This window comes from Numida meleagris, chromosome 1 (assembly GCF_002078875.1).
Source record: "Numida meleagris isolate 19003 breed g44 Domestic line chromosome 1, NumMel1.0, whole genome shotgun sequence".
Classification (NCBI taxonomy): Eukaryota; Metazoa; Chordata; class Aves; order Galliformes; family Numididae; genus Numida; species Numida meleagris.
The window spans coordinates 130,572,815-130,598,577 of record NC_034409.1 but is presented as its reverse complement, the minus strand read 5'-3'; the positions used below and the strand labels follow the sequence as shown (position 1 = coordinate 130,598,577).

At 42.6% G+C, this 25,763-nt stretch overlaps 1 protein-coding gene across 2 annotated transcripts in view; it reads left to right on the top strand.

The window, feature by feature from the left end:
* Positions 1 to 25,763, top strand: part of AFF3 (AF4/FMR2 family member 3) — a 328,318-nt gene that overhangs the window by 259,638 nt on the left and 42,917 nt on the right. For both annotated transcript variants that reach the window (XM_021413240.1, XM_021413250.1), the window contains exon 10: positions 19,779 to 19,944. In XM_021413240.1, coding sequence (XP_021268915.1) covers positions 19,779 to 19,944 — 166 coding nt within the window. The remainder of the gene's footprint in view (positions 1 to 19,778; positions 19,945 to 25,763) is intronic.

The window sequence follows — 25,763 nt, the reverse complement described above, 5'->3', positions numbered from 1 at the left end:
CCCTTTCACTGTTCCTCAAAACTACTCAAACCCCACCAGGACACCTGGAGCCTTCCCCGGGTCACCACCTACTGCCAAAAGGCTGACATGACCCCCGTTGCTAGAGGGGTTGGGCCTCCCTTCCCATCGCATGGGAAAAAATGGCCACAATGGAGGTCAGGACAGTTGTCTGGTTTTGTGGCACCACAGACACCAGTGTAAGCCTCTTGCCAGCATGTGGTGGGACACAGACTGGCCAGGTGGCAGTGAGGGAATGGCGGCTGCCACCAACACAGTCACCCCTTGGCCACCTGCCCCCAAAATCCATGTAGGATTTCTGCCTGCCTCTTGGGTCTTCTCCCTGCAATTCCCTGCAATAGCCATCACTCATCCCTGCTAATAGTGCCCACAAATACTGATCTCCTGAAGCTGCTTCTTTTAAGGTCATCATGTTCCTTCTAAAACTTAATAATCTTGATACTGACCATGTGGAGCTAGAGAGAGTTTGTAAATATTTGTATCGACAACATTATTCCTTTGATAGCCGACACTAGGACAACATTTCCCACATTAAAAGGGTGCTTGGGGAGGGCTTAGGAACTCTGGCCAGGGTAAAATAGTTGCCTGAAGGAAGAGGAAAAACCTTGGAGAATTACCAGACTCTTTTTTTTTAATTTTCAGACAAATGGACTTTTCAAACTTTGCCCTGAAAAGAGATCTGGTCATGACCTACTATAAATCTCCTATGGCCATTTAAAACCTCACAGAGCTCTGGTTAAACAGCATCGCGCCAGACAAAACCTCCAGGGCACGAGGACATTGCTGCGTTTTTTTCCCTTTCAAGCTTGTATATTGTCCTCATAACATATTGCCAATGTTCACAGGACCAAATGAGACTGTGGCCTTTCTTTAATGTACTCAGTGCTCTTGTGTTGAGAGCCTGTGAGGTCAACAGGAAAACATGGGATGAAATCTCGGCTGAGTGTCAGTCTTTCCCAGGCTTCCTGGCAATTTCCAACTTCTCACTCTATTGTTTTCACTTAATAAGACAGAGCTTGTCTTCTGCTCGATAAAAAAAAAAAAAAAAAAAAAAAAAAAAAAGCTAAGACTCAGAAAATGAGCAGTTTTGTAAAAGCTTGGCAGATTCCCAGTCTGCTGAAACTAATGACAAGCAGCACGCTCATTTTTCTAGTTCCAAACTTCTTGGTGCATCATGCAAACACCAGGAACTGCTGGAGGGGGGGGCAGAGTACAGAAAAAAAGAGCGTCAGGCTTCTGACACAAAGGCCATAGCCCACAGTTTTGAAATAGGGAGGTTGAAAGGTGGAGCCCTCAGAAGAACCTCATTTGGGGCTCTTCCAGCTTTTGGATCACCTTTCCTCCTCCTCCTCCTCCTTCTCCTCCTGTAGGGGTTCACAGCATAGCACCTGTCTCTGTTTGAGCTGAAGTGGAAAACAACAGCAGAGTCGGCTGTGCAAGCCCAGAGTACAGTTTGAGAAAACAGCAAAACCTAAACACTCCTCTGAGATTATCCCTCTGTAATTCATACAGAGACATACTGCGACCTTAGGTTCAACTTGTCTTTTTATGCCATTTTCTGTATTAGCATGTTGTCTGCTCATCAGCTGCCACTGAATTTGAACCTCAGACTGCCAATATTTTCTGAGTATTGTGGAAAAATGTATGTATTTTCCTAACCAATTAGGAGTGATTTAATGCTGGTGAAAAGTGTGAGGTTGCTACCTGATTATCCAGGAATGTCTCAGCTGTGTCTCAAGGATATCTGCCCCGCTCCCAGAGCCTTGCATGATTCCCATGCATATTCTTTACCCACGCAGACAAAGAGCAGTGTTAAAGCCGTCGAGAGCCTTGGCATTCAGTATAGGAAGCTAAACTGAGCCAACACCACATAATTTTCAGTGAAGTGCATTTCGTTTTCTTACATTTGGTAAAAATGTAGTATTAACCATTTATTAGTATTACAAGAGCCATGACAAATTTTTCTCATTCGCCACGGCTGTTGTACACTGCTGTCCTCCCCTAGCTGCATAAGGTCTCCCAGGTTGGTTAGAGCAGACGATTAGAACAAACATTCCCTACCCAAATTATGAGGGTTGTTTTTATGGCCAAAAGCCTGGTACCACCATGGAGCAGTAGTAAATTGGGGATCTGTTTTGAATTATTCATATGCCGGTCATTTACCACATCAGCCTTTTAAATACATTACAGCAATCTCTGTGAATACCCTTTCTGATTAAATGAGGGAACATCCAGAAAATGAATTGCCACTGCCCCATGTGGAGAAGATGTCCTACAGTGCCACAATGCACTCTTGGTTTCTTTGGAGTCGAACTGCACAGGGATATCATGCGTCAGTGTTCGGCTGTTGAAATGGGAGGTTAGCTGCAGAGGACTGGTAACTGCAGAATCCAGAACCGCCTGGACCCACCAGTCACTTCTCTAGTTAATCCAAAAGCTACATAGGATGAGGCAGTGGCGAGATGTGGTCGGTCTGGCCAGTGTAACAAGGGAGATCATGGGGGAAGGTAAAACCTGGAAAGAGAAAAGATGAGCCTCTGTTAAACTAAGAAATTCCACGCTGGGTTTTATTAAGGCCATACCATGCCTGAAAGAAGAGATTTTATGACAGTTTTCAGTTTGTGGTAAACTGCAGTTTGATTGAGTCAAAGCTTAGACTGTGTGAACATTTAAGCACCTTAAATGTCCTCTCCACACCTGTGCTGAAAAATAATTACCCCCCAAAAGTCACACTTTTCTTTTTCTTTCTTTTTTAGAAGTGACACCCAACTCACATAGCAACTGCAATTCTAAAATTAGCAACATATGTTTCCAAAGCCAAAATGTGAAACGGGTTTGCTCGGTTAGGAAGCAGTTGCCTTAGGTTTGCCTTGCATCTGGTAAAGAGCTTGTTAAAGGCACTATTGCAACCTTGAGGGGTTCCTAGTTTAATTGCTAACTAAGACAGCATTTTAATAGCTTTGTTTTAATCTTGCTACCATCTTGAGGGAGGTAGAGTTATTTATGTGGTTGCAGAGCTGCACGGCTGGGAAGTATCTCATTCGAGTTACGTACATCTTTGCTTGACGCAACTCATGTTACAGCTGGACCAAATGAGCCAGCTCTGTACACTAAAACTGAGCAAACAAATGTAAAACACATCACTGCATTAGCAGAACCACAGCAAACTAATTAACGATGGGCAACGTAGTCATCAAATCAAGGTCACAGTCAAGACCTGAACCAATGAATCAGAGCTTTAAGTTATCAAAATTAAAATAAAATAAAATAAACACAACACCCCGCCTCATTTAATGCAGAAGGTAATCAGCTTTAAATTATAAGCTTGCCATGAGACCGAAATACTTCCAATTAGTCTTGTATGAGGAAAAACTGAAGAGAAGCCAGCTCGTGTTTTGATCAGGTTCCCCATGAGTGTTCCAGTTGGTGGAAGGCACTGACTGAGGCAGTCACGGACTGCACTCATCACTCCTTTCCAGTGGTGTATGGAGGACTAGTGCTAGTATGGTTCAGCTGAGGGAAGTCACTCATCAGAATGAACTCATTAGTGATAGGCAGTTTAGCATTTCCTTCTTACATCACGTGATTATCGTGAATGATAAGTCTTCTGCTCTTATCCCCTCCTGATCATCAAACTCAAATCAGAGATCGTTCTGAAAAATGATACACAGTTGCAGCTTTTAAATTAGATTCAACATTTATGAAAAATGCTTTTTGAAGAATTTCTAGGTAAGAACTATGAATAACTTTTGGAATAATTCACCAGCAATAAATGACAGATTTAAGAGTCTGGCATTTGCTGCTAGGCTAGGAAACAATTAATAGAGACTTTTCTTTTTTCTTTTCTTGGCCACCTATGTACTCGTGCACATGTGAAATAAGATCCTTCTCTTAAAGGAAAAGAAAGCATTCAGACTTGTGCTTTCTTCTGAAGGATCTTTATTTTGTGTGGTTGCTGGCTGCCAGCACAACCCAGCAGAAGTTTGGCCAAGCGTAATGACAGAGCCCCCGCTGGCTTCTCCTGCGTGGTCGTGCACCGCAGGCATTAGGTTTGGTTGGATAGTCTCCCTCTGACAGGGGACCTGGGGCCTTTGGTCAGGTTCTCCCCAGACTCTAGGGTGCAGCTGAGAGGCACGGTTTCCCCCTGGTCTTAGATGACAGTACAAGCTGGAGAATTGGCAATGTATCTCACAGCCCCTTCCTTTTTCCTACTTATATAGCTGGAGGCTGGCTTCCTAGATGTGGTCAGTGCAGCCTGATATCTAGTTCATAGATCGCTGCTGAATATACCCATGGCCTTGCAGATGGGGACAACGGGTTGGGCTGAGACCCACTGCTCTCCTGTGTGGTCTGTGATTCAGTGACTAACGTCAACCTTCCCACGCAGGGAAAGCACTGAAAACCCAGGCTCAGCAGGAGCCACCTCCCTGGGGCTCACTAATAACTCTCTCCGTGACTTGCCTAGTAACAGTCTCTCCTTCGCCTTCAGTTAGGAAGCTAATAGGAATCCATTCGCAGCTTGCCCTGATGACTTCTATTCTAAGACCACAGCTGGCCGTTGTGCTTTTTAGCAGATGAATTCCAATAATCATTAAACGAAGTTGCCTGGGGTCCACTTCAAATCTGGGCCAATGTCACAGCCCTTACTCGTGTCACACGTGCTGGTGTGTTTCATCCCCTAAAATTGGTTATGGCGACGTGAACAGTCAGTGGCTGTATTTGCACAGCATCGGACCAGTACTTATTTCCAGATAGCCATGCTGCTTTTCATTTCATCTAGAATCATACTGCCTAACCCTGGAGAGCAGAGATGAAGTGTGCAAAGTCTTAGTCCATGAGATCATCGCAGTAATTTGTAACTGCAGGCGCTGTCTAACTTTATTTCCCTACGTTAAATAATTGTGATATTGTGCCTTTAAAACCCACAACAACAACGAAATCAAAACAACCTTAAATAATCCACAGACATATGGAATTGTTTTACGAAGGAAAGTCAATTGCTGAGACCCCTTAAAAATGGAAATCTACCAAGGAAACCCCAGCAGTCTCTTTGACAGTCAGCTCTAAAACTTCTCACTGCTTTGATGTTGTTCACAATTTATGCTCCTCAGAGGCTCTGGGATGAAGGAAATCATCTATTTTAATAATGTGAAACCTTCTTCTGGCCGCCCGAGATGGGAATTCCTGCTCTGTTTCCTGTGCCTCTGAGAGGGCCAAGGGGGGAAGAAGGGCTTAAAGCCCACGTGGCTGTTAGTGATCAGCACCACAGCATCGCCTGCCATTCGGAAATGGCTGTCCACACATTGCTTGTCTGTGATTCAGGAGGGTACGCTTAGGAAAGCTGTCTGCTTCAGCTCATTCTCCACAGAAATGTAATTTCACCATATTAGTAATTCATAAGGATATGTTATGGGGCGACGATTATCGTACAAAAGCAATTATTGGAATAGTCTCTCTAATTCAAAATTATTTTAATTACTAGTGGTACCTGCCCTTTTTCTCTCTTGTTTTTTTTCTTCTCCTTTCTGTGCTAAGTGTCCTCCCGGTTCAAAAACTGCCACTAGGCTCTCACCTGTGGTAACTGCAGTTCTCTGAGCAGAGTGAACAAAGGAAAAATTAAACTGGAGTATGGCAGGCAGGCAGAATAGGAAATATATGTTCCTGCAGGAAAGCTCCTCTCCTCCTAATTACCCTGCAATTGCCAGGTTCAAAATCTAATTTATGAGCAGTATAGATAGAATGGCCACATTAGTCCATTATTTCATCATGATTTTTTCTACCCTTGATTTCAGAGAGGAAGGATTTTGCAGCACGGTGCATTGGCATTGTCAGCAGCTGCTCTGGGCAGTGATGCTAGACAACTACACTTGAGAGTCTCCAAAAAAAATTGAAAGCAGTCTCCTAACAGCAAGGTTTTATAGAAGGAGTGCTATAAAGCAGTTAAATGAATAAAGCATGACTTGATGGGCTGCCTCAGACCAAATTCAGAAACAGACCCAGGAACGTATGAAGGAGAAAAGTTTTCCAGCCTGCTGCTGCCATACCTCCTACCTGCTGCAAAATGCCCCAAACACAGCATCTCTTCGCACCCCTAGGGTCTATTGTACTTTGACAAACATGGAGCAGCCTGCTAAAGCGTGGAGTAGTGGGTGAAACTGCCACCATGCAATGTCTGGATGGCTCATGGTTCCAGCTGTAGTGGATCTTTAAGGTCCCCTAACCTAAGCCATTCTGTCATTCTTGCTGGACAGATGATCTACATCATTCCCACACTGGACACGTTTCAGTCACCAGCCCCGTGGATAAACTGGCTCTGCAAGCTTCTTCTCCCTCCCACTGCCATCAGTTCTTGTCCAGACTCATTTTTGCTTGCTTCATGTCCCCGTTCTTAATCCAGTTATTTCACCAGCAAAATCCTTCCAGTTAAAATAAGAGAAATGAATGCTTACATTTAAACTGCCATTGCGTTTAGCAGTCAACAACCCTATAAAGCTGGTTTTGATGAGAAAGTTTATACCTTTTTTTGATGCTGGTTGTCTGCAGGCCCAGAAAGACAGGAGTGCTTTGTTTTACACTTGAGCTTGTTTGGAAGGATTTATTCACAACTGTGGGATGTGAAAGTTAAGATGGAAACAAGGTACGCAGGCATCTAAAGTCACTTGAGAAGTCCTAAGATAGGTGAAGACATCCTTATGGGCCTGACATTGATATTGCAAAGGCAGCTAAAGACTGCTGAGTCTATGCAGTGGACGATGGCATAGAGGCAACCAAAATTAATCTCTATCCATTGGAAAAAAAAAAGGGTGGGGGAGGCAAGGAGAAAAGTGACAGACTAGAGGAAAGCAAAAAAGCAAAAGGGAAAAGACGAGTGCAAAGGCATGGGGGAAAACTTGCTGACTGTGGGTGTGCCATGCAAGTCTCAGGGTAAACTGTCCTATAGTTCAGTATCTCCGATCCGTATATAAATCCCATCAAAATCTCTTGCTGTTGCAAAAAAGTCCATAAGAAAGTGTTCACTCCTTTCCTGAGAAAGTATTTGGTCATACCAGTTGGGAGTTTCACTCTTAAGTATTCCCTTTCCGTTTCAAGTGCAGAATGCAAACAGAATGCTCTTAGGAATAGGAGATGCCTGCCCTGATTTGTTCTTCCAAGGTTTTGCTTTTCCTTTGCCCCCGAGGAACAGTCTATTTTTATTGACTTTTATGATTAATAAAACTGTCTGAAACCCTGCTGGGGTCCTCATGCTAGTTATCAAAAGAAGTCATCTAGCCCTTTCCCCTAATGTCTAAGCTAATGGCAAAGACCCAGCACTTGATCTTTCTCCCCAAGCTGCAGCTTGTCTAGCAAGGGTTAGAGTCATGTCGAGATGGTAAAAAATCCCAAGGAGTGACTTTGTTTCACGGACTGTGGAAACCCATACTTTCCTGGAAACCTATCTGTCTGTCTCATCTTCTCTGCAAAGCTCTTGTGCAGAATATCCTGCTCTCCCCCTGCTGCTTCCCAGCTGAGGCAGATGACCTGATACGCTTCTAAAGAAATGCAGAATGTATATCCTCACAGCTGGATGCTGAACTTCCAGCATCAGCACATGCCAGCTCCTATACCTGTGCTGGATAGCACTGCTAAACGTATACTGGCGCTCTGAAGAGGCACACACTTCACAGAGCATATCCTGGGGCATGCAGGACCTCAGGCTGGTGAGGAGAGAAGAATCATAGCATGGCTTAAGTTGGAAGGGACCTTAAAGATAATCCAGCCCCAACCCCTGCCATGGGCAGGGCTGCCCCCACCAGCTCAGGCTGCCCAGGGCCCCGTCCAACCTGGCCTTCAGCGCCTCCAGGGATGGGGCACCACAGCTTCTCTGGGCAAAAGAGGAGCAGCAGCAGGGCCAGTTAGCCGGGGGGAGAGCAAGGAGGGACAGCAGCAGCTTGCTGTGGCATGGGGAGGGAACAGTGCTGATGAGCAATGCTTCTCCCTGCTCGCCTGCCCTGTGTTTGCATTTCCTTCCTACTGCTTCAGGAGAGGCAGGGAGAACAAAAGCTACATTGAGGAATAGGCAAAGGCATGCCTCAGTGATACTGTAATATCATAAGAAATCTAAAAAGATGCACGGCAGTTAAAAAACAGCAAAATATACGAAACATGGATTGAAAAATATATTGGAAGATATGACAACAACTACATCAGGACACAGCATGGTGTAAGGCTGGCTTTTTTATTAAAATGTCATACCATTCTGGTGCTTTTCCTACTAGATGATAGTACATTTTACAGAAATAAAGGATTGATAACATCCTGGAGGAGGGTGCAGCTGGGGAGCCACTGAGTCCAGACACATCGATGCCACATTTTAGATGAATAAAGCAAATAAAATTATATTTGCTTGGTAATTTATTCCTGCCTCTCCTCATATTCTGTGTGTGCATAAACAAACCTTACGTTTGCTTTCCAAGGGTGACGTCTAACAACAGGATGCAATTCACGTTTGATTTTCCTTTGAATTGTAAAGGGCAATTTGCATAACTCTTTCTTAACATAGATTTGTATATTTGTGCTTATCATACTTTGTCATTGTGTTTCACAGGACAACTTTATGCGAAACAGCTGAGGAAGGTACAGCAAAGTTTACTAGTAGGGGCAACTCTCTATTTTAAAATCCTTCATCAAGTACCTGCACACTGTTATGCTGTGTTCCAGTGAGTTAGATCCAGATACCCTCAATAGGAAGACCATTCCTGGGCTGCATGAGCACCTCTGTGTACTCCACCCAGGCTTTAAAGGGTAACCTTACCTAGCTGGAGTACAGGGTAAAGAATCTGAGCCTAATCAGAATGGGAGAGGTTTTTTCCCAGCAGCTCAGACCCCTGAAAACCTAAGGCTGAACCATGGGCAAATATTCAACAGCTGAAAATTGGTTTTAAACATCCTTTATTTTGAGCTAGCATGTCAATAGCAGGTAAACAGAATTTCCTGGGCAGCTCTTTCTAAAAACACATTAAAATAGCTGTGCGTGTTGCTGGAAAACAGGCTGTACTTACATCAGAATGGAGCATAGAAGAACCTTTTATAAGTCTTCAAATAATCTCAAAGTAATTAGCTTTTAACATCCTCTCTGCTACAATTCTGAGCTTTATTAGCTGTTCTGCTTGCCATTCCTGAGTCTGCCTAATGTCTTCTGTAGAACAACTATGCATTTTTCCCAGGCATTTGTCATTTCTTGAAACATATAAAAGAGAGCACTCGGATTCCACTAACAGACCATCTAAATGCTGCTCTGCATAGGAAGTGATATATGCTGACAAGGAGTAGAAGTCAAATTTTCTTTATAAGGTTCTTTATGGTGAGCAAACCTACTTAAAACAAGCTCCTTCTCAAGGCAGCATATTGATTAGAGCTGACGGGCCGAAAAGACCTTTGGGAGACAACAGAATATGGCTTGAGTCAAAGAGTAACACTAAAGCTGGCAGCAGCAACATTAAGAGTCAGTAAAACCTGAGAGAGTTTGTCTCACACCAAAATTTATTGCACCCATTTGGACGGCCATTACGGTAGTTAGTAATTTTATCTGTACAAGTTCATCTGTATTTGGACTCTCAGAGCTTAGTGAGAAGTCTTGCAAGACAGAGCCATGCACAGGGCCCTGCTGGCTGAGGCAAGGCACAACTGCTTCTGAAAATTACCAGAGGCTGCCTGCTTCGCTGGGCAGTGATGACGGGCGTTATGTTAATGGTAACTCTGAAATAAGGCGATGGCAGGCCAAAGCAGACAAGGATTCTCCTTACTCTGATGTTCAGTGGTTGTCTTCTGTGGCTTAATGAAGCTGTCACTCAGAAGCAAGAATTGCTGGTTTTGGGGGTAGAAGTGCATCTGTGCTTCATGTTTTAGGAAATAAATGAGACAAGCAAAGCAGTGACCAGGCTGATCTCTAGAGAAATGGTATAAAATTCTTCTGATTAGATATTTTGAAGATGGTGGATTAATGCCACTCTACATTTTCCACAAATATTTTGCATTGCTCCTTGCTGTGACTATTCTGATACCTACCAGCTTTATGTCCCTTTATGTACTTTCTCCCTGTCATTTGACCTGTAAGCACAGAATGCATGCTCCTTAACAACCTCATCTGGATATTTACCCACAGAAATTCACGCTCATCTAATCCTTTTTCTCATAACTTGACAAGATAAATCCTGCATAAACCTTCCCAAACAGGTCCTTGCCTAACCTAGTTTCTAACACTTCCACTATAGATGGTCCACACTTTTACCAATGATCTGTTCCAGTGCTTAATTATGATTATTTTTACATTTCTCCCATGGCACTGAAGCCTCTTGTACCAAATACTAAACTGCTGGGGCCACTTCCAAAATGGAGGATGCATCCCTGAGATAAGGAGTACTCCTATCATTGAATCTGAAGGGAGTTCAGCTTTAATGAAATGGTGCAGTACTGGGTTAGGAGTGGATATACATATTGCATACCAGCTCTAATCTTTAGGACAAGTGGAAGGAGGCCAACTGAATGACAAAAGAGAATTTATGAAGAAGAATCTGAAATAAACCTCCTGTGCTTCCATTCCAAGTCACAATGAATATGGTGTTGGGCATACCAGGCAGACTGTTTACCTTTAGATTCCTTCTAAAGTCAATCAGGAGAGGTAGGAATATCCAGGGGGCATTTCTGAATATTGACAGTTAGGTCCTCTTGTAAGTCAAAGGCAGAAAAAATGTATGCATACAATCCCAGCACCCTATACCTCACTGGCAAGCTTTATCAAGATCCAACCAAGAGGGTCCAACTCCACCTTAACTCAGCTACATTCTTATTCAGTCACTTTTTCAAGCCTTACAAAATAGGTGAAGTTCTGATTGTACAAGTCACATGCCTTTTTTATCCACAGTCAGCAAATCACCTTGGTTGAGATCTGCAGGTAACCTCCTGCCGGATTACCTATAAACCATCCCATTCAACCTTACCAAAATGAGACCTTATTTTCATTGACTTCACCTGGCATTTATCAATTTTGTCATTTGCTGAAGCACAAGGACATCCCCTCCTACTGTCATACGTGACACTAACATTTTGTGAACAAGCAACTCCTATTGAACTCTCCCTCTCTTGAAGGGCTTTTGGCCTAAAATCATTCTTCAGGTGGTAGGGTTCAGCAGCTCAGGTGTTTCTGCATGATCAAAAGAACTTGTGCTGAGCCTTGTGGCTTTTACATTAGCCCACTCTAATGAGACCTTCTAACAGCTGAGCCCTGAACTCTGTAATCTGATCTCACCTGGGCAAATGAGCTCATGCTCTCTGGAGACAGTTGGCAACTGCATGCAGTAACTCCTGGTGCTGCTAGGAAAGGAACTTTGTCAAAGCATAGAGGGGAGGAGGTACAGGTGGGAAAGAGAGAAAAAATGGAAAGTAACAGTTTTCAGAAGAATGCACTTGGTTATTATGAGGAATCATTAAGTGCCACAAAGATATCTGTCATGGTTTTGTGATTTTCGGTTATTGGTATTCCACATCATAACATCATGTAGTGGACATACCTAGTTCTCAGAAGAGAAGGACTACTACAGTCCCCACGGCACTTTGCTCCTTTGTTACCATTTTCCAGCCGGAGGGAAAAGATAGAAGCTCGCAGTATAAAAACTTGCAGATCACGAGACCTCGTCCCTTTTTCCGCCGTCTCTCGTCTTGGCAGCACCTCACTCTCCAGCCGCCTTATCGTCGGTAGTAGAGTAAGGCCTACCTTGATTTTGGGACATTCTCTCTCTCTGTATTGAATTTATCAGCTTAAATTGTAATTATATTGTATTATAGTGTGTTGTTTTGCATTCCGATATTTTATTTAGTAAATTAGTTTGTTTCTCCTCAGATTGTTGCCGCTGTTCTTTGCTCTCAGGGCCATCTCCCTACCCTTTTCCCCTTTCCCCTTTTCCCGGGACGTGGGCCCTTGGGTCCCCCGTCCCCTTTGTCACGGAATCGGGCCTAACGCCCGTAAACCGTTGACAATATCCAAAATTTCTGATTTTTCAGATATGGAAAACCTCTGCCTGACCACAGGCTCAGACGCTAGTACCATATGCAAGTGCTCAAAAGAGTCCTTCTTCCTTCTTGCAAAGTCTATCTGAGGGCTAGATTCTGAAAATGAAAAAATGCTTAGTCGAAATGTTCTAGAAAGTTAATTGATTTGCTTACTTCCCCTTTCTCTTCTATGTTCAGAACGTGAAAAAATGGTCATTGGGTGCTGTGCTTTCAGTATTTGTCTTCTGCACAGTATCTGTTGCCATTCTGAACAGGCTGCCCAGGGAGGTGGTGGAGTCACCATCCCTGAGGCATTTGGGAACTGTGTGGATGTGGCATTGAGGGACGTGGTTAGTGGGCATGGTGGAGACTGGCCAGCAATTGTCTTTTGCTGGCTTTTGGTCTTTTCCAACTTTAATGATTCTGTGAGTCTATTATTACCAAACTGATGAAGGAAAGAGAGAAAAAAAACAAAACTTCTAGGGTACATATGAAAGAAAGCACATAAAAGCCTTTGCCCTTGGTCTCGGGGGAAATGAAAAGCACAGTCCTGACTGAGTCTTCTCCACAACTTCTACCACTTGCAACTTATTTCTGACTTGAAAGTTCTCCATAGAAATGGTTTCCCAGTTTCACTCTGGGGACAGGAGGGTGGCTGTTTATAGGCTATTCTCAAAGCTGTTCATCATTCTCCAAGTCATTGGTCTAAGAGCATGTTCCAAGGACAGCGCATGGCGTGTAGGCAGCGCTTCCCACTCTTTAAGTCACTGTATGTTGAGACATGAAGGGACTAATTATACTAATAACTTAAAAAGACAGTGAGGGCCCCCTTCTACTAAAGAGTTAATTTTCCTGGACCAGAGAATTTCTCCACTCATATTCAGCTGATGCAAGGTCAACGACAAACACACCGAGGAAGTCAGAGTTGCTTTATTTTTCTTGTGAGCAGGTCAAATAAAACACTGCTGATGCTCCATTTATCTGGAGCGACAAGCAAACACTTGGCAGCGGTGGAAAGCATACACTGGGATCTGGCAGCAGGCTCCTAGCACAGCTGTCAGCCCGCTGACTAATCACTTCATCCCTACGCTAATGCTGCTCCAGGTCTATTGGACCCTTTCATCTCAGATTCACCGGCACACACTCCTTCTGATAGAGCTATTTATACAAAGATGTCACTATTAATTGCTGTGTCGCATTTTATTTTAGGAGGGGTTTTTAGCCAAGGTTTTTTCAGTGATTTTTCTCTTTCCTGCATTAGTCCTCCAAGGTAGGAGCTGTGATTCTGCTGCTGGCATCAACCAGACCTTAAATAGATACCCCCCAGCCAGACTCAATTCTCTCGAGGGCCGTGTGTGTTCATGAGCTTCATAACTTGTTTTTCTCAATGTCTCTTCTTAACAATTTGTTTTTCTTTGGCAGCTATGCAGGCAATTAAGCTGTAATCACACAGGGCACACCTTACTCTTTGCAAAGACCTGATTTACCTTAGGTTTGCATTATCAGATGATACTTGCAGTCTTGTCAGCACAAACTGTTTAAGCAACTCCCAAGGACAGTGTTAAAATATAGGTGGGGCCTATGAACTCTGTTCTTGGCAGCTGCGCTTTATTAGTTGTGCTGTGCAAAGGTGGTGCGGCTAAGGTAATGCGGCGCTTCCACAGGAGCTTTATATATTGTGACAAGCCAAACAACCTCCAGGACTCTCACTCATCATGACTCCCATTTCATACCTCATCCGTTATAGGAATGAGGTATGAAAACATTTCTCTGTTTCCGAAAGGTATTAACAGACTCCTGGGAAATCGTTTACCTGGAGAAAGGAAATGCCCGGCCTCATTTTTTTTGCCGACCACGGCAGGGCCAGGTGCTTTTTTTGTTGGTGAACAATAGGTTTCCACAATGGGCAACTGTAAAGAACTCAGATAGCTAATTGGTTTCATGCTCTCAGTTAGCAAAGGTACAAAGGCATAAATTTGTATCGCTTCCATACTGTGTTTGCAGCGAGGATATCCAAGTGCTTTTTAAGCAGTTACAAAGGACATCTCCCAGCCTACCTGGGGGCAAGCAAGTTCAGTCATCCCCATTTATGACTATGATGGGGACCAGGTGAGGAAGGCAGAGACCTTGAAGTTTGAAATGATTTGGTCGTTCAGACATGATGTGGCAGGCCTAAGCCTGGAGCAGAGGCTGCTTATACTCATGTTGTATGCAGAATATGCTAAATGCAGAACCAGATTTCATATTTTAAACCCTGGGGATATCTGACTGTCCTCAAGCAGATGCAAATTTTAGAGTTTGTGGTACCATCTCCCTTTTCTCAGCATGACTTCAGCCTGAAATGAATGGATGACTTCCAGATTCATTCTTGTCAGCTATCCTTATTGGGCTATTCCTTGACATTCTGCAGTGGCCTCAGAAAATATGCCCATGTGTTCTGTTCCAACACTGGGATGCCCTGATGGGTAAGACCAGGATAGCCTCCACATGGTAAGCATTCATCAGATGTTCTTGCTGAAGGAAAATTTGAAAAGCACTCAGGGCAGCAGCAAGAAGTGGGCATTTCCATTGTGCCTGTGATTCATTCACAGTTACCAATGCAGGAATTCCCTGCTGTGTGCATGGGAGGCATGCAGCATCTTCAGTGCCAGGCTGCAGAGATAATTACACAGATCTTGGCACTATGCTCTCAGTTTCTGCTTTGGGGAAGTACTGTGTGGAATTTGCTTCTCACAACAAAGGGTAAAGTGTTTTCCATAAAAAGACCTTAGCTAGGCTTTAGGTTGACTGCAAAAGGGAAGAAAGAAGTGGTGTTTCAGATACTTTAATCTGGAATAAAAATAGTGATTCTGCCAACAGATCTCTAAACCGTGGAATATGTTTTCATCACTAAGTTTGAAATATCATTTCAGAGTCTTGGTCAGATTTATGGTTTGATTTAAAAGAGTGTGGCCTAATTGAAGTCAATGGAGCTATGACAGCTTATGCCAGCTAAGGGACTAGCTGTCTGTTTCAGAGTATTGTTTTCCCACAATTGTCGTTCTTCTTCAAGACAGTGATAGATTTTCTGGGCATTTCAAATAGTTGAAGCATTCATGCAGTCTTTCTTAAGATTTTCTCCTACAATTGTAACATCTGCAAATTTAGATCTCCTTCTCCATGTTTACCTCTCAACCTTGATGTGATCCTTAACAGCACCACTGGTTTATTCAGGTCAGCTCTCTATACTAATGATAGCATTGCTCTTTCATAATGGTAGCCTGGGTCACTTAGTAGTGGGATAGTGCTTGGTGGATGGTCTCACTGCAGAGTGAGAGTTAAAAGAAAAATAGTTTAGGTGATTACAGCAATACCGATGATGCTGGGTAAATATTGTCCCATCTCCAAACAAGGAAAAAATTTATCAGATAGTGTCTGGTTGTGTTAAAGAGCTTTCTGATAAGACGGCTCAGGATGCAATTGCTGCAAAAAGGAATTACAGAGACTGTCCGGATCCCAAAATATGAAGCATGGGCATGTTCAAAGCCTTTGTTGCAGCCAGAAAAGTATTTTCAGAGAGTCACTCTGATATGTTTTCTTGGTACAGAGCTGATTCTCCTTTGCCTTGCATTCTTGATAATCAGTTGTACCTGTGTAAAGTGGGTATCATGTTGTAACGCAATGAAGAACTGGAGTAACAAATTCTTTAGTGGTTATTTCATTTTGAATCAGTTTAATATTGCTATCAAACACTTGCAGTTTGGCAAAGAACTGCATCTGTTTTATATCTACCTTGATCAGACGTCCATATTTTCTGCCTTTGAAATGTTGAGGCTGAATTCCTGCAATGTAGTGTACACTTAGCTACCCAGGAATTTCTGGTGCCCAGTGCTCAACACCATTATTTACTGTCATGACAAGTGGCATAGCTGTAAGCAGTAGCTTAATAGGAAGCATGAAGTAGGGCCCAGATCTGGTCTAACTAACCTCAGGAGCTCTCCGGAGGGCAGCTGAGGCAATGTGATTTAGGAATCTCCACTGACTGAGTAGCAAACACCTGCACCTTCCCGTGCAAGGTTTAAACCGCCTCGGTACTGTTCAATGTCTGGCCACGGCCATGCAGTCTGATGGCTCCAACAACTGGTCCCACCACGCCTAACACCTCGGGCTCTTCCAGGGAGCGTGGTGACTCCCCCTCTCAACCCGGATCTCAGATGGGTTGAGTGGGGAAGAAGCATTAATCTCCCCAAGTCAAGGTATTTCTGAGCCTCCACATCAAAGAAACACTGAGTAAGTCCCATGTGGTCAGGATGGCTGACTACTTTCTGCCTGTGGTCAGAAACTTCAAGTGTTTTGTTGGTTATGAAGTGCATTACAGGGTTTCTAGCACCTTTTCAATGTATTTGCTCTCCTAAGCCAGAGGGTAGGTGTGGTTCTTACCCAAACTGTTGTTTAATTGTTTAAAATAAAAATATTGTTTCTATAATGTAGTAATTAAATCTAGAGTATAAGGCAGTAGCAAAACATGCATGAATGTTATGTGCCACATCCTTAAAATGCAAATTGTTATTTTATTTTGACTGATTGATCTTGCTTACATACTTCAGAGAGAACAATCCAAAATGGAAGTCACAGATTTCAAATAATGGTCACTTTTTCTAAGAAAGCATGAAGAAACGTGTAGATGTTTTCACCCTGGTCACTATAATATAATGAGGATCCTTGTAAAAATTATCTGTATTTAAAAATGGAAAGGGTAAAAAGGGGACAGGGGGACTACAACAATATCGGCATAAGTGGGAAAATATTGTAATGTTGTTCAGTTTCTTCAGTATATTGGCTATCATTAGAGCAGCAAACATAGATCTCCAGATGTTTGTGAAGAGTCCAACAGTTATATTTTATATCTATGGCTGTAGTAACAATTTCTATTCAGCAGCCTAGAAAAACATTTCATGTCACAACAGGAAAGAAATATTACTGTGGGTTTTTTTTCTCCCTCATCCCCTATATAGCAGTTCTGAATACTTCAGTCAATGCCAAACAAAAATTATGGTTTAAAAATTAAAACCACAATCACTAGGGGCAGGACATAAATGTGCAGATGTTCTGTGATGTTGAAGAACTTTTCAGGCAGCAGTCACAATGCTGTTATGGAGAGGATGGGGAAATCATCAGAGCTGGACACTGTCAAAAGCATTCCCTAAGCTACACTGCCAGAAAAGGCACTCAACTTTTCATATTCCCTTAAGAAAAAAAAAAATCTAAACCAGAAAACCTACTCACAATGGCCTCTGTATAACTCTCACTATTTTATTAGCAAGGGATTGACTATAATCTGTTAATATAAGTGAGCAATGTAGATCTGGAGTTTACTGGGCAACCTGTACAAATGGAAAACTACATTGTCTTGAAGAAGTGCACAAAACGTCAATTTTCCTTCTCCGGGAAGGAAAATTTTTACAAGCTTCTTAGCTGTTACTGTTTCAGGCACCTTAATGCTGTTATACAAATGGCTGCCTGAAAATCTGGTGTTTTCCACACCTACCCCGCCAGACAAAGGGACACAATGAGTAACAACAAAACCAGCAGAAGGCATGTTTTTAAAGGCACAAGTAGTAATTAGTACATTAGTGTCTGTGTACGCTGACAGACCTCCTGCCTCCTAGGGCTGCACGCAGGCACTCCTTGAAGGCGATGTGGTTGGAGTACTGTGTTGTATGGGGCCGGTGCTGCAGTGGGGAAAGGTTGGTGTGTGTTAGGGGAGACAGGGATGGGGCTGGAAAGCATGCACCATGGGGAGTCACAGACCTGAACCCACATCTCTGATGGGTTGCCCTCCAGAACTTGCCTGTTGTATGCAGCTTGTATCAGGTATCAGATTCCAGTTCTCCAGATTGAAATGCACCATTGGTAGGTAAAGACAATTCATTAGGTGCAACACAGCTGAACTGTAATTAATTATTAGATATTATTTCTCACAAAATGCGCCTCCACAGTTCCCATTGCTTAGCCACAGTATTGGACTGATGGAGCATAAACAAGGGTAATGATAAACATTGGTGAGTGGAGTTGGGAAGGGTTCGTTATTAGGGTACTGGTGTGTTTCATGTGGGGTTTATTTAACGGTCTTATTAATGATCTGGAAAAGGAAGTGAATAACCATTTAATTAAATTTGCATTTGATACTAAATTAGAAGTTGCTGCAGACACCTCTGAGGGCAGAGAAGTAAATCAAAAGGAGCCAGAAGCATTAGAAGCATGTACGGCAAAGAAGAAAATGAGATCTGGCATGGAAGAAAAAAAAAAAAAAACAAAGCAAGCTAATCTCTCTGGAAGCAAGTAATCTAAAGTGTAGCTATCGGTGGAGGAATTCTGGAGAAAGAAGTGTTGAAAGAGATGTAGGAGTGTTAATGGACTATATATTCCATCACAGCTCTAGTGCATGTTTACAAAAGCAAAGGCATCAAGGAGCAGGGATGTAATAGCCCTTCATTGTAGGGCTCTAGTGAGAACCATCTATAATGTAGCACTCTGTTTTGGGCATCCTGTTATCAGAGAGATATAGACAAATTGGAATGAGTTCAGAAAAGAGCCATAAAAATGATCCCGTATCCCCGGAGATAATGACTTATGAAGAAAGATCAGAAGAAGTAAATGTGTACGGCCTTGTCTGGAAGATGACTGAAGTAGGCCAGGAAAACAGTCTGCAAATATGTGAAAAGAAAAAGGGAGGAGGATAGTTCATCACTGCAACTATTAGTAATAGGATGAAATAATAAGTAACAACAATAAATTTTAAAAGGGCAACTTCAGGTTGAACATAGGGAGAAATCTCTGACAGTGGAATTTGGGTTAGTTTGCAGAGAAGTTTCCCAGAGGTAAAAGTAAAAGCTGCATTCAAGTCATTTAAAATCCAATTGGACAACTCACTAGAAAATGCATCCTGCTACGGGGAACAATCTCGCGTTGCCCAGGGAATAAGCTGGATGACTTAATAGGACATTTCACGCTCAAGCCTTTATGACTGTGGTATTTTAATATGCATGGTCAACTATTTGGGGAAAGTATACATTTCTTCTGCTGTCAGGCCTGATAATACAAACACTTGCACGCAAACATAACTTTTAAGAAGTCAAGCAGCTCTGCTGACAGCACTGCTCTGCTGATATACAAAAACACAAGCCTGATCTCTTCACGCTTCTGCAGGATCAGAGCCTTAGATCATGCAGTTGTCAATATCAAGGCAGCCACATCTCCTGTGTGTAGGTAAAGCAGTGTGCAGGAAAATGAGGGTAGGAAGCTCCAGTGAGGACGTATTACTATTGGTATTCTATTACTGCTGTAAATGGCTGGTACTGCATAGTACAGCTCTGTTGACTGTTCACCTTTTCCAGCTTTCACCTCTGCACAGGGTTCATTAGACACCATAAGACTGCTTCCTCTGTTCTATTTTTACCACGTTTGATACTTGTATCCTAAACAGTTTGTTGAGTGAGAAAAGAGAGGAGTTGAATCAAAAGCTTTACCCTCCCTCGCCTGAAGAAGGGATGCCAAAGGCTCTGGATGTAAATGCACATGCAGCTGACCCCTTTCCCTCCAGTCATACATAATAACATAATGCTGAACTCCCATCACCCTTCAGTAGAAGCAGAAGCAAGCTCACAAATAGGTGTGCTCCCTAAAACACCATGGTTTTTAAGTGTTTCTCTCTGTGTGTCTTCTCTTCTCTCCTCCCGTCCCAATGGGCCCAGCAGCCTGGTGGGGCCGCAGTCCAGCTCCCGAGCCCCGGGACTCTCCAGCAAGGGGTCAAGCAGCAGCAGCTCCAGTGAGTCCGAGAGCAGCTCAGAGTCTGACTCAGAGAGTGAGAGCAGCTCCAGCGAGAGTGACGGCAGCAAGCCCTCGCATTACTCCAGCCCAGAGGTAAGGGCTCCCGCTCTTCGTGATTTGGGGCGGCAATCCGCTATTACACCCACTCAGACCTTTTTTCCAGCCCAGGAGCCTAGGAGGAGATGCACAACAACAAAATGGATGAGAAAAGCACAGGGATCCTCCTCCTGGCACCCTGCGAAATGCAAGTGGTGGGGGACGATGAGGCAGGTTAAAGCAATTGAAACAAAAATGAAGAAGGAAATTAACCTGTGATATTTCCCTCAAACTGGAGCCCTTCGCAAGGCTCACAGCTTGCTGGAGGTTTTGTGCATCTCTGCCTCCATAGCAATGGCTTTCTGACTGCGTAAGTCCTGATGTGGGCTCTCAGCACTGCAAGGGAACTAAAGGCTTCTCTACACAGGGAAGCTATTATGAAATCATTTCGAGGGTGGATTTTTAAATCAAAATAGTTGTTTTTCACTCACGCACGTCCCTCACCTCACTCCCTGTGTGAATTATTTTCCGCTGCTGCTGCCTTTGTGTGATTTATTTTAATCCACCTCCAGCATGGACTAAACTGAATTACTCGTGGTGCAAAACATTAAGCCCAAACTTGCCATCTGGAAAGTTAGCACTGAAAATTTCCACATGTAGACAAGCCGCAGCCAAAGTACAATTAAGCTGCCAGTGCTGTGCCACCTTCTGCTTTCACCTCTACACCGTGCTCTGCAGAAACTACAGGGCTGCTTTCCGTACTCTGTTCGCCTACCACTTGACATTTTTATGTGTTTTGGTCAGTACACACCTTTAGTATAAAACCATGAACTCCACAGCCATATCACATGCATTAATGTATGTAAAAATATTCAAAATCTAGTGACAAGATTGTAAATACACATAAAATACAGGCAGTGTATTTTCCTGCTCCACATAAAGCATCCCCTCACTGGACTCCTCCCCTGACTACTAAGCCTCACAGATTCTCTCACCCTGAAACATTATCCTGAATAACCAGCAAGCCTTTCCTCATGTTTTGCTCAGTATTTGGGGCCATGCTTCCTATCAGGGAAAATGTACAACTCACAGAAACATCCTGTATTTTTCTATATTCTATACATTCTATATTTTTCTCAGGTTTTGTTCCTTATTTAACACTTATCTTCCTATCTTTCCTCCACAGTGCTTTCAGATTCATTTCAAGTTAATTTTCCTCTCAGTTTGTCCCTTTCCTATGGCTCTCTCTCCATTTTTCCTCTGTTTTCTTCCTTCCAGCCTCTCTTCCCTCTCTGCACTATCCCTTTTGTTCTTTCCCATCCTGAGTCCACTCATCTGACCCATCATGACCTTGCTCTGTCCATTCCCTGCTGGGTTCAGTGTAGAGGTCTCACACTCTCTTCTCCCAGTGGGAATCTCAGAAGGTGGAAGAAAAGGGAGTGAAGAGAAGAAAGAGAAGGAACCATGGTAGGAGAGAAAGAAATACAAGATAAAAGGGGAAGAAGCATAGTACCCAGATAAGATAAAAGAGCATCTAGGCAGATAGCTGTGCTGCTTGGACCTAAGAGTAGCAATTCCTCAGGGAATGTGGAAAGTTGAATTAATTGAGGCAGGCCATGGGCTTTGTAAAGTCAAGCAAGGGACAGAGAACCATGGAAATGTGGAGGAAGTGTCTCCTCTTAAAGCATTTTATACGTATCCTCTCGAGAGATGTGGAACTACTTTTGTATAGAGTCTGAGTTATCAGTGATCACTGTCACAAAACATCTGCATGGCTCTAAGAGAGTGTTTGTCTCTTTGCATTGTATTTAAGTAGCTTGCATTCTAAGGCATGCTGTACAAAAAATGCTTGTATGAAAATGTAGAGGACTCAAAAATGTGATGGCTGCAGTGGTTTCTGTAACTTATTCTTTGGGATACAGGAGAAGCCATGACATTCACCTGGATAGGGTCATGGTGTACCAGGGCAGTAAGATACCTGTGCTTTTCTCGGGGGCCCATGTTTTCCTGAGCCCATCATATGACTGATGGCACCAATTCAAAACTTCTTTATGTGACATCTCTGAGTGGAAGCCCTGTCTGATTTGCATTAATGCTTTAACTTACAATTAGGAACCCAGAGAAGCCACCTTCCTAAAGTACATGCCATGTTCTTACCTCATAAATGGAGAGATATGGGTCCTTGGGAGCTCTTCTAAGGGAGGTCCTGTCCATCTAAATTTAATTAGTGGTCTCTATTCCATGGTCTTATGATTAATTTCATCTATTGGATAAGACAGAAGAAGCAAATACATCTTTGTCATTGCATGCACATAAAATAATAAATTCAAGTACAATGAACTTGAGTACTCCAGCACAGTGCTGGGCAGAAAATCCATATCTCCAGGTTGGAAGGAATTTCTGGAAATCTGAAGGCCATTATGAGCTCTCCCTTCTTCTTTTCTGTAATCAGAAATATCATATACATATACGTATAAGACTTTTATTTCTAGGAGAGGTTATCTTCTGTATTTTAGTTTACATAGAAATTCAGCTGCCGTTACATTTCTTCTGTATTTTTTCCTCATCTTATGTTGAAATCTTTGAGTTGTTTTTTGGTGTCTAAATGCAGTTGCCTAGAGTGTAAAAGCAGCTCATTGTAAAGTATACATATAAAATAGATTAGATGAATTGCACCCTAAAAATGTCTGTTTCTTTCCAGTGACTATTTAGAGCCTGTAGTGACTAGCTCAGCTGTCTACACTTTATGTCTGCAGTAAACTAAGAATAATGGCTGAGCTAGAACAGGAGACAACATTCAGGCTGGTTTCAGTGATGTGGACAAATTAAGGTGCCTCAGACAGTAATGCAAGTAGTTACAGTTTTGTGAACTGCCAAACCTGAAATTATGAACAAGGGACTGAGACTTCTATCTCCTGTTTCTTTGCTGAGACCATGAATTCTTTGCATGACCTTAATTAATGTCATAAATGAAGACTCTGGAAAACAGTAATGTCCTTCCAATTATTTCAGATGGTAGAAAAAAGTGTGGATCTCAAGTCCACAGAAGAACCACATTTCAAAAGCTAAGAATTTGGTTTATTTGTTCTTTGCTGCAATTATCTTACAGACCATCAGTAAGACCGAGCCTGGTTAGACAACTGGACAAGTCCCACTATGTAGGAAGGCCTAGAGGGAGGAATGGCAGGAGGGGAGCAGAGAAGCCATTGCATTGGAGGGAGCATCAGTATATTCAACAGTAACCAGGCCAGAAGAGAGAGGTGTGCTGTCCTGAGTGCTGCCAACCCCACACAACCATTGCAATGTCCTTTACAGCTTTTGCTGTAGTGACCGGTTCATAACCATAAAAGACTTTTCTTCTGTGCTTATTCCATCATCCCAGGATATACTCTTTCATCTCAAGTCCACACATGACTGACCTGGTCAAGCTGAATTGATTGGTTATGGTTTTCCCCATCTTCCTTCCTTATCAGCGCTGTCCATCCAATCTTTCAAGCACATGGACATTGGTACAAATGTCTGGGCAGCCACTGCCTGCAAACGCCTATTGCTCCCTCCAGTGTTATACATCATTGGCTCTCTTCTCCTTAGCCCAGAAAAGAGGAAAGTTGTGTACACGTAACTACCTACCTAACTGGTGAGCATGCCCCAGTCACCTCATCCTTTCTTCACTGATAGATTTCCTCAGTGAATCCGAAGAGTTGTAGTTTTAGGGTTGGGTTTAGGGACAATGTTACCTTTTCTGTATGTCTTGTTTTCTAAAATGTTCTTAAGTATCACAATTTGATTTCCTGAGTAGTACATTCAGAAGAAAAGAAGATTTTTCCTCTAGACCAACTGTGGAAACTATTTTTCTTTGGCTTATAGGATTCAAGATCACCATTGCACCATTTTTGGCTACAAATTTCTCCCTTTCTTCCAGAAAATACTTTGAGACAGGAGGAGCCTCTCACTTTATGTGTGCACCTATAGGAATCTCCAGTGCTAGTTTGATGAAGTGCTAGCAGCAACACTAACAGTAGTGGCAGCAACATAATCATCATCATCATCAACATCTTCTTATCATCTGTCTTAACTACAGTGAAAAGACCACATTATAGGGATTGCCCTGAATCAAATATTTGATAGTAGGACAGCACAAGTAGGTTATCATAAGGATGAAATAATGTGCTGATTTACAGCTGACTAAATATACTGCAGGGATTGCTCACTCCTAGCCCACAGTGGGTTAAATACATACACATTGTAGACTATGCAATCTCTCAATGAAGAGGGTGTCATGCTTCAGCTTTAAGATAGTACTAGCTACACTTTAGTTCCCTCTTTGTAATAACAAGCATAGAGTTATCCCATTATGCTTGCATTGTTTAACAGCCCTTCACCTCAGAAAGCCTTTCTGGATAATGAGTTTTGACAAAGGTTTCTTTTGGATGTATAGCTCTGATTGCATTTGTAACCTAGAAGACATCTGAGATATATAGACATACTGTGTGGGAGTCAGCCCACCCAAATTTGGACACTCGTACTGTAGATACCTACATCTGTTTATCACCTCAGCCTCTTCTTTACAGATAATGGAGAGGAACGAACATTTTTTAGGGCCCAGCTCATCTGACCTATTTCAGATGCCTATTTCAAGATGAAATGTTTCACATGCTGCAAGAGTAGGCCACTGACTGGAGATGGAATTTGTTGACTAGCTCAGATATTATTGTCTATATTGTACAGATGAATCCATCCACAGTTCTTAAATAAGTGTATCACATCCTTCTGTTTCTCACTGAAGCCCAGCACATCTGCATTTGCGGTGCATTAATCCCTGGAACCATCTTGCTCTGATAGAGTTTCCTGGTTGGGTTTTCATGCCAAAACCACAGATGGATTTTGGTATGAAAACAGTTCATGGCAAGTCAGCTTCACCGCTGACCATTGTTCCTACAGCTATTACCCATCTGGCTACTACCAGCTTTACCCCAGTTAAAAAATGCCCAGTTCTTGTCAAGGCCTTGAGGGCAGTATATTTCTGTTGCACAAGGCCATTTTGCCACTGAATCCCTCAACACCCTTCCATCCTTACATGCTGCTGAAGCAATCTCACTTCAAGCAAACCAACTTTTCTTCCACAGAAATGTGTGTGACCTGTACAGGGAGGGAATACAGATTGAAGGATTAGGGAACTTCTTTTCCTACCACAAATAATTACTGTTGGGCATGTAATGTGGACTGGTAAAACCTTGCAAGTGAATCTTCCCAATCCTTTTTCTCACTAGGTCTGTGTTTCCCTCTTGACTGTTCTCTTGCAAGTTATATTGTTTTTGAAAGTCATTTCAAAGTACAGTACTTTTCAATTAGAGCAATCAATTGAATAAATTGCTTCCAAAAGTGAATTGGCATCACTCATGTACATTGACTAAACTCTTATCAGGGACCCAAAATACTGAGAAAAAATTATAAATTCTGATTTTTCAGAATTTGTATCCTTTAAATTTATGTTATGGGCCGCAGCCTTTTTTTAGGGTTTTTTTAGTAGACACATCTTAAAATTTCTTTCAGCCACCATATGGACTTGAATTTTTCTTTAAATAAACCAAAGATATACATCTAAGCCCATGGCTCCAAGAGCTGAGGCTTTAAGAAAATCTGAGTGTCCTGAAACTCCTGAAAAAATTAGCAACGTTGGCAATATTGTTGATACATTTTATTAGACTTCATAGTTGGCTTACAGATTGGTGGGAGTGTAGCTATCCCACTTAAATAGCAGACACATCACTGTAGGAAAGTGCCATATTGACAAGTTATGACACTGTAGCAGTTAATCATTGTTTTCTGCTGGTTTACTGTTATCCCTTCAACTGCTGCTTTCCAGAATGACAAGT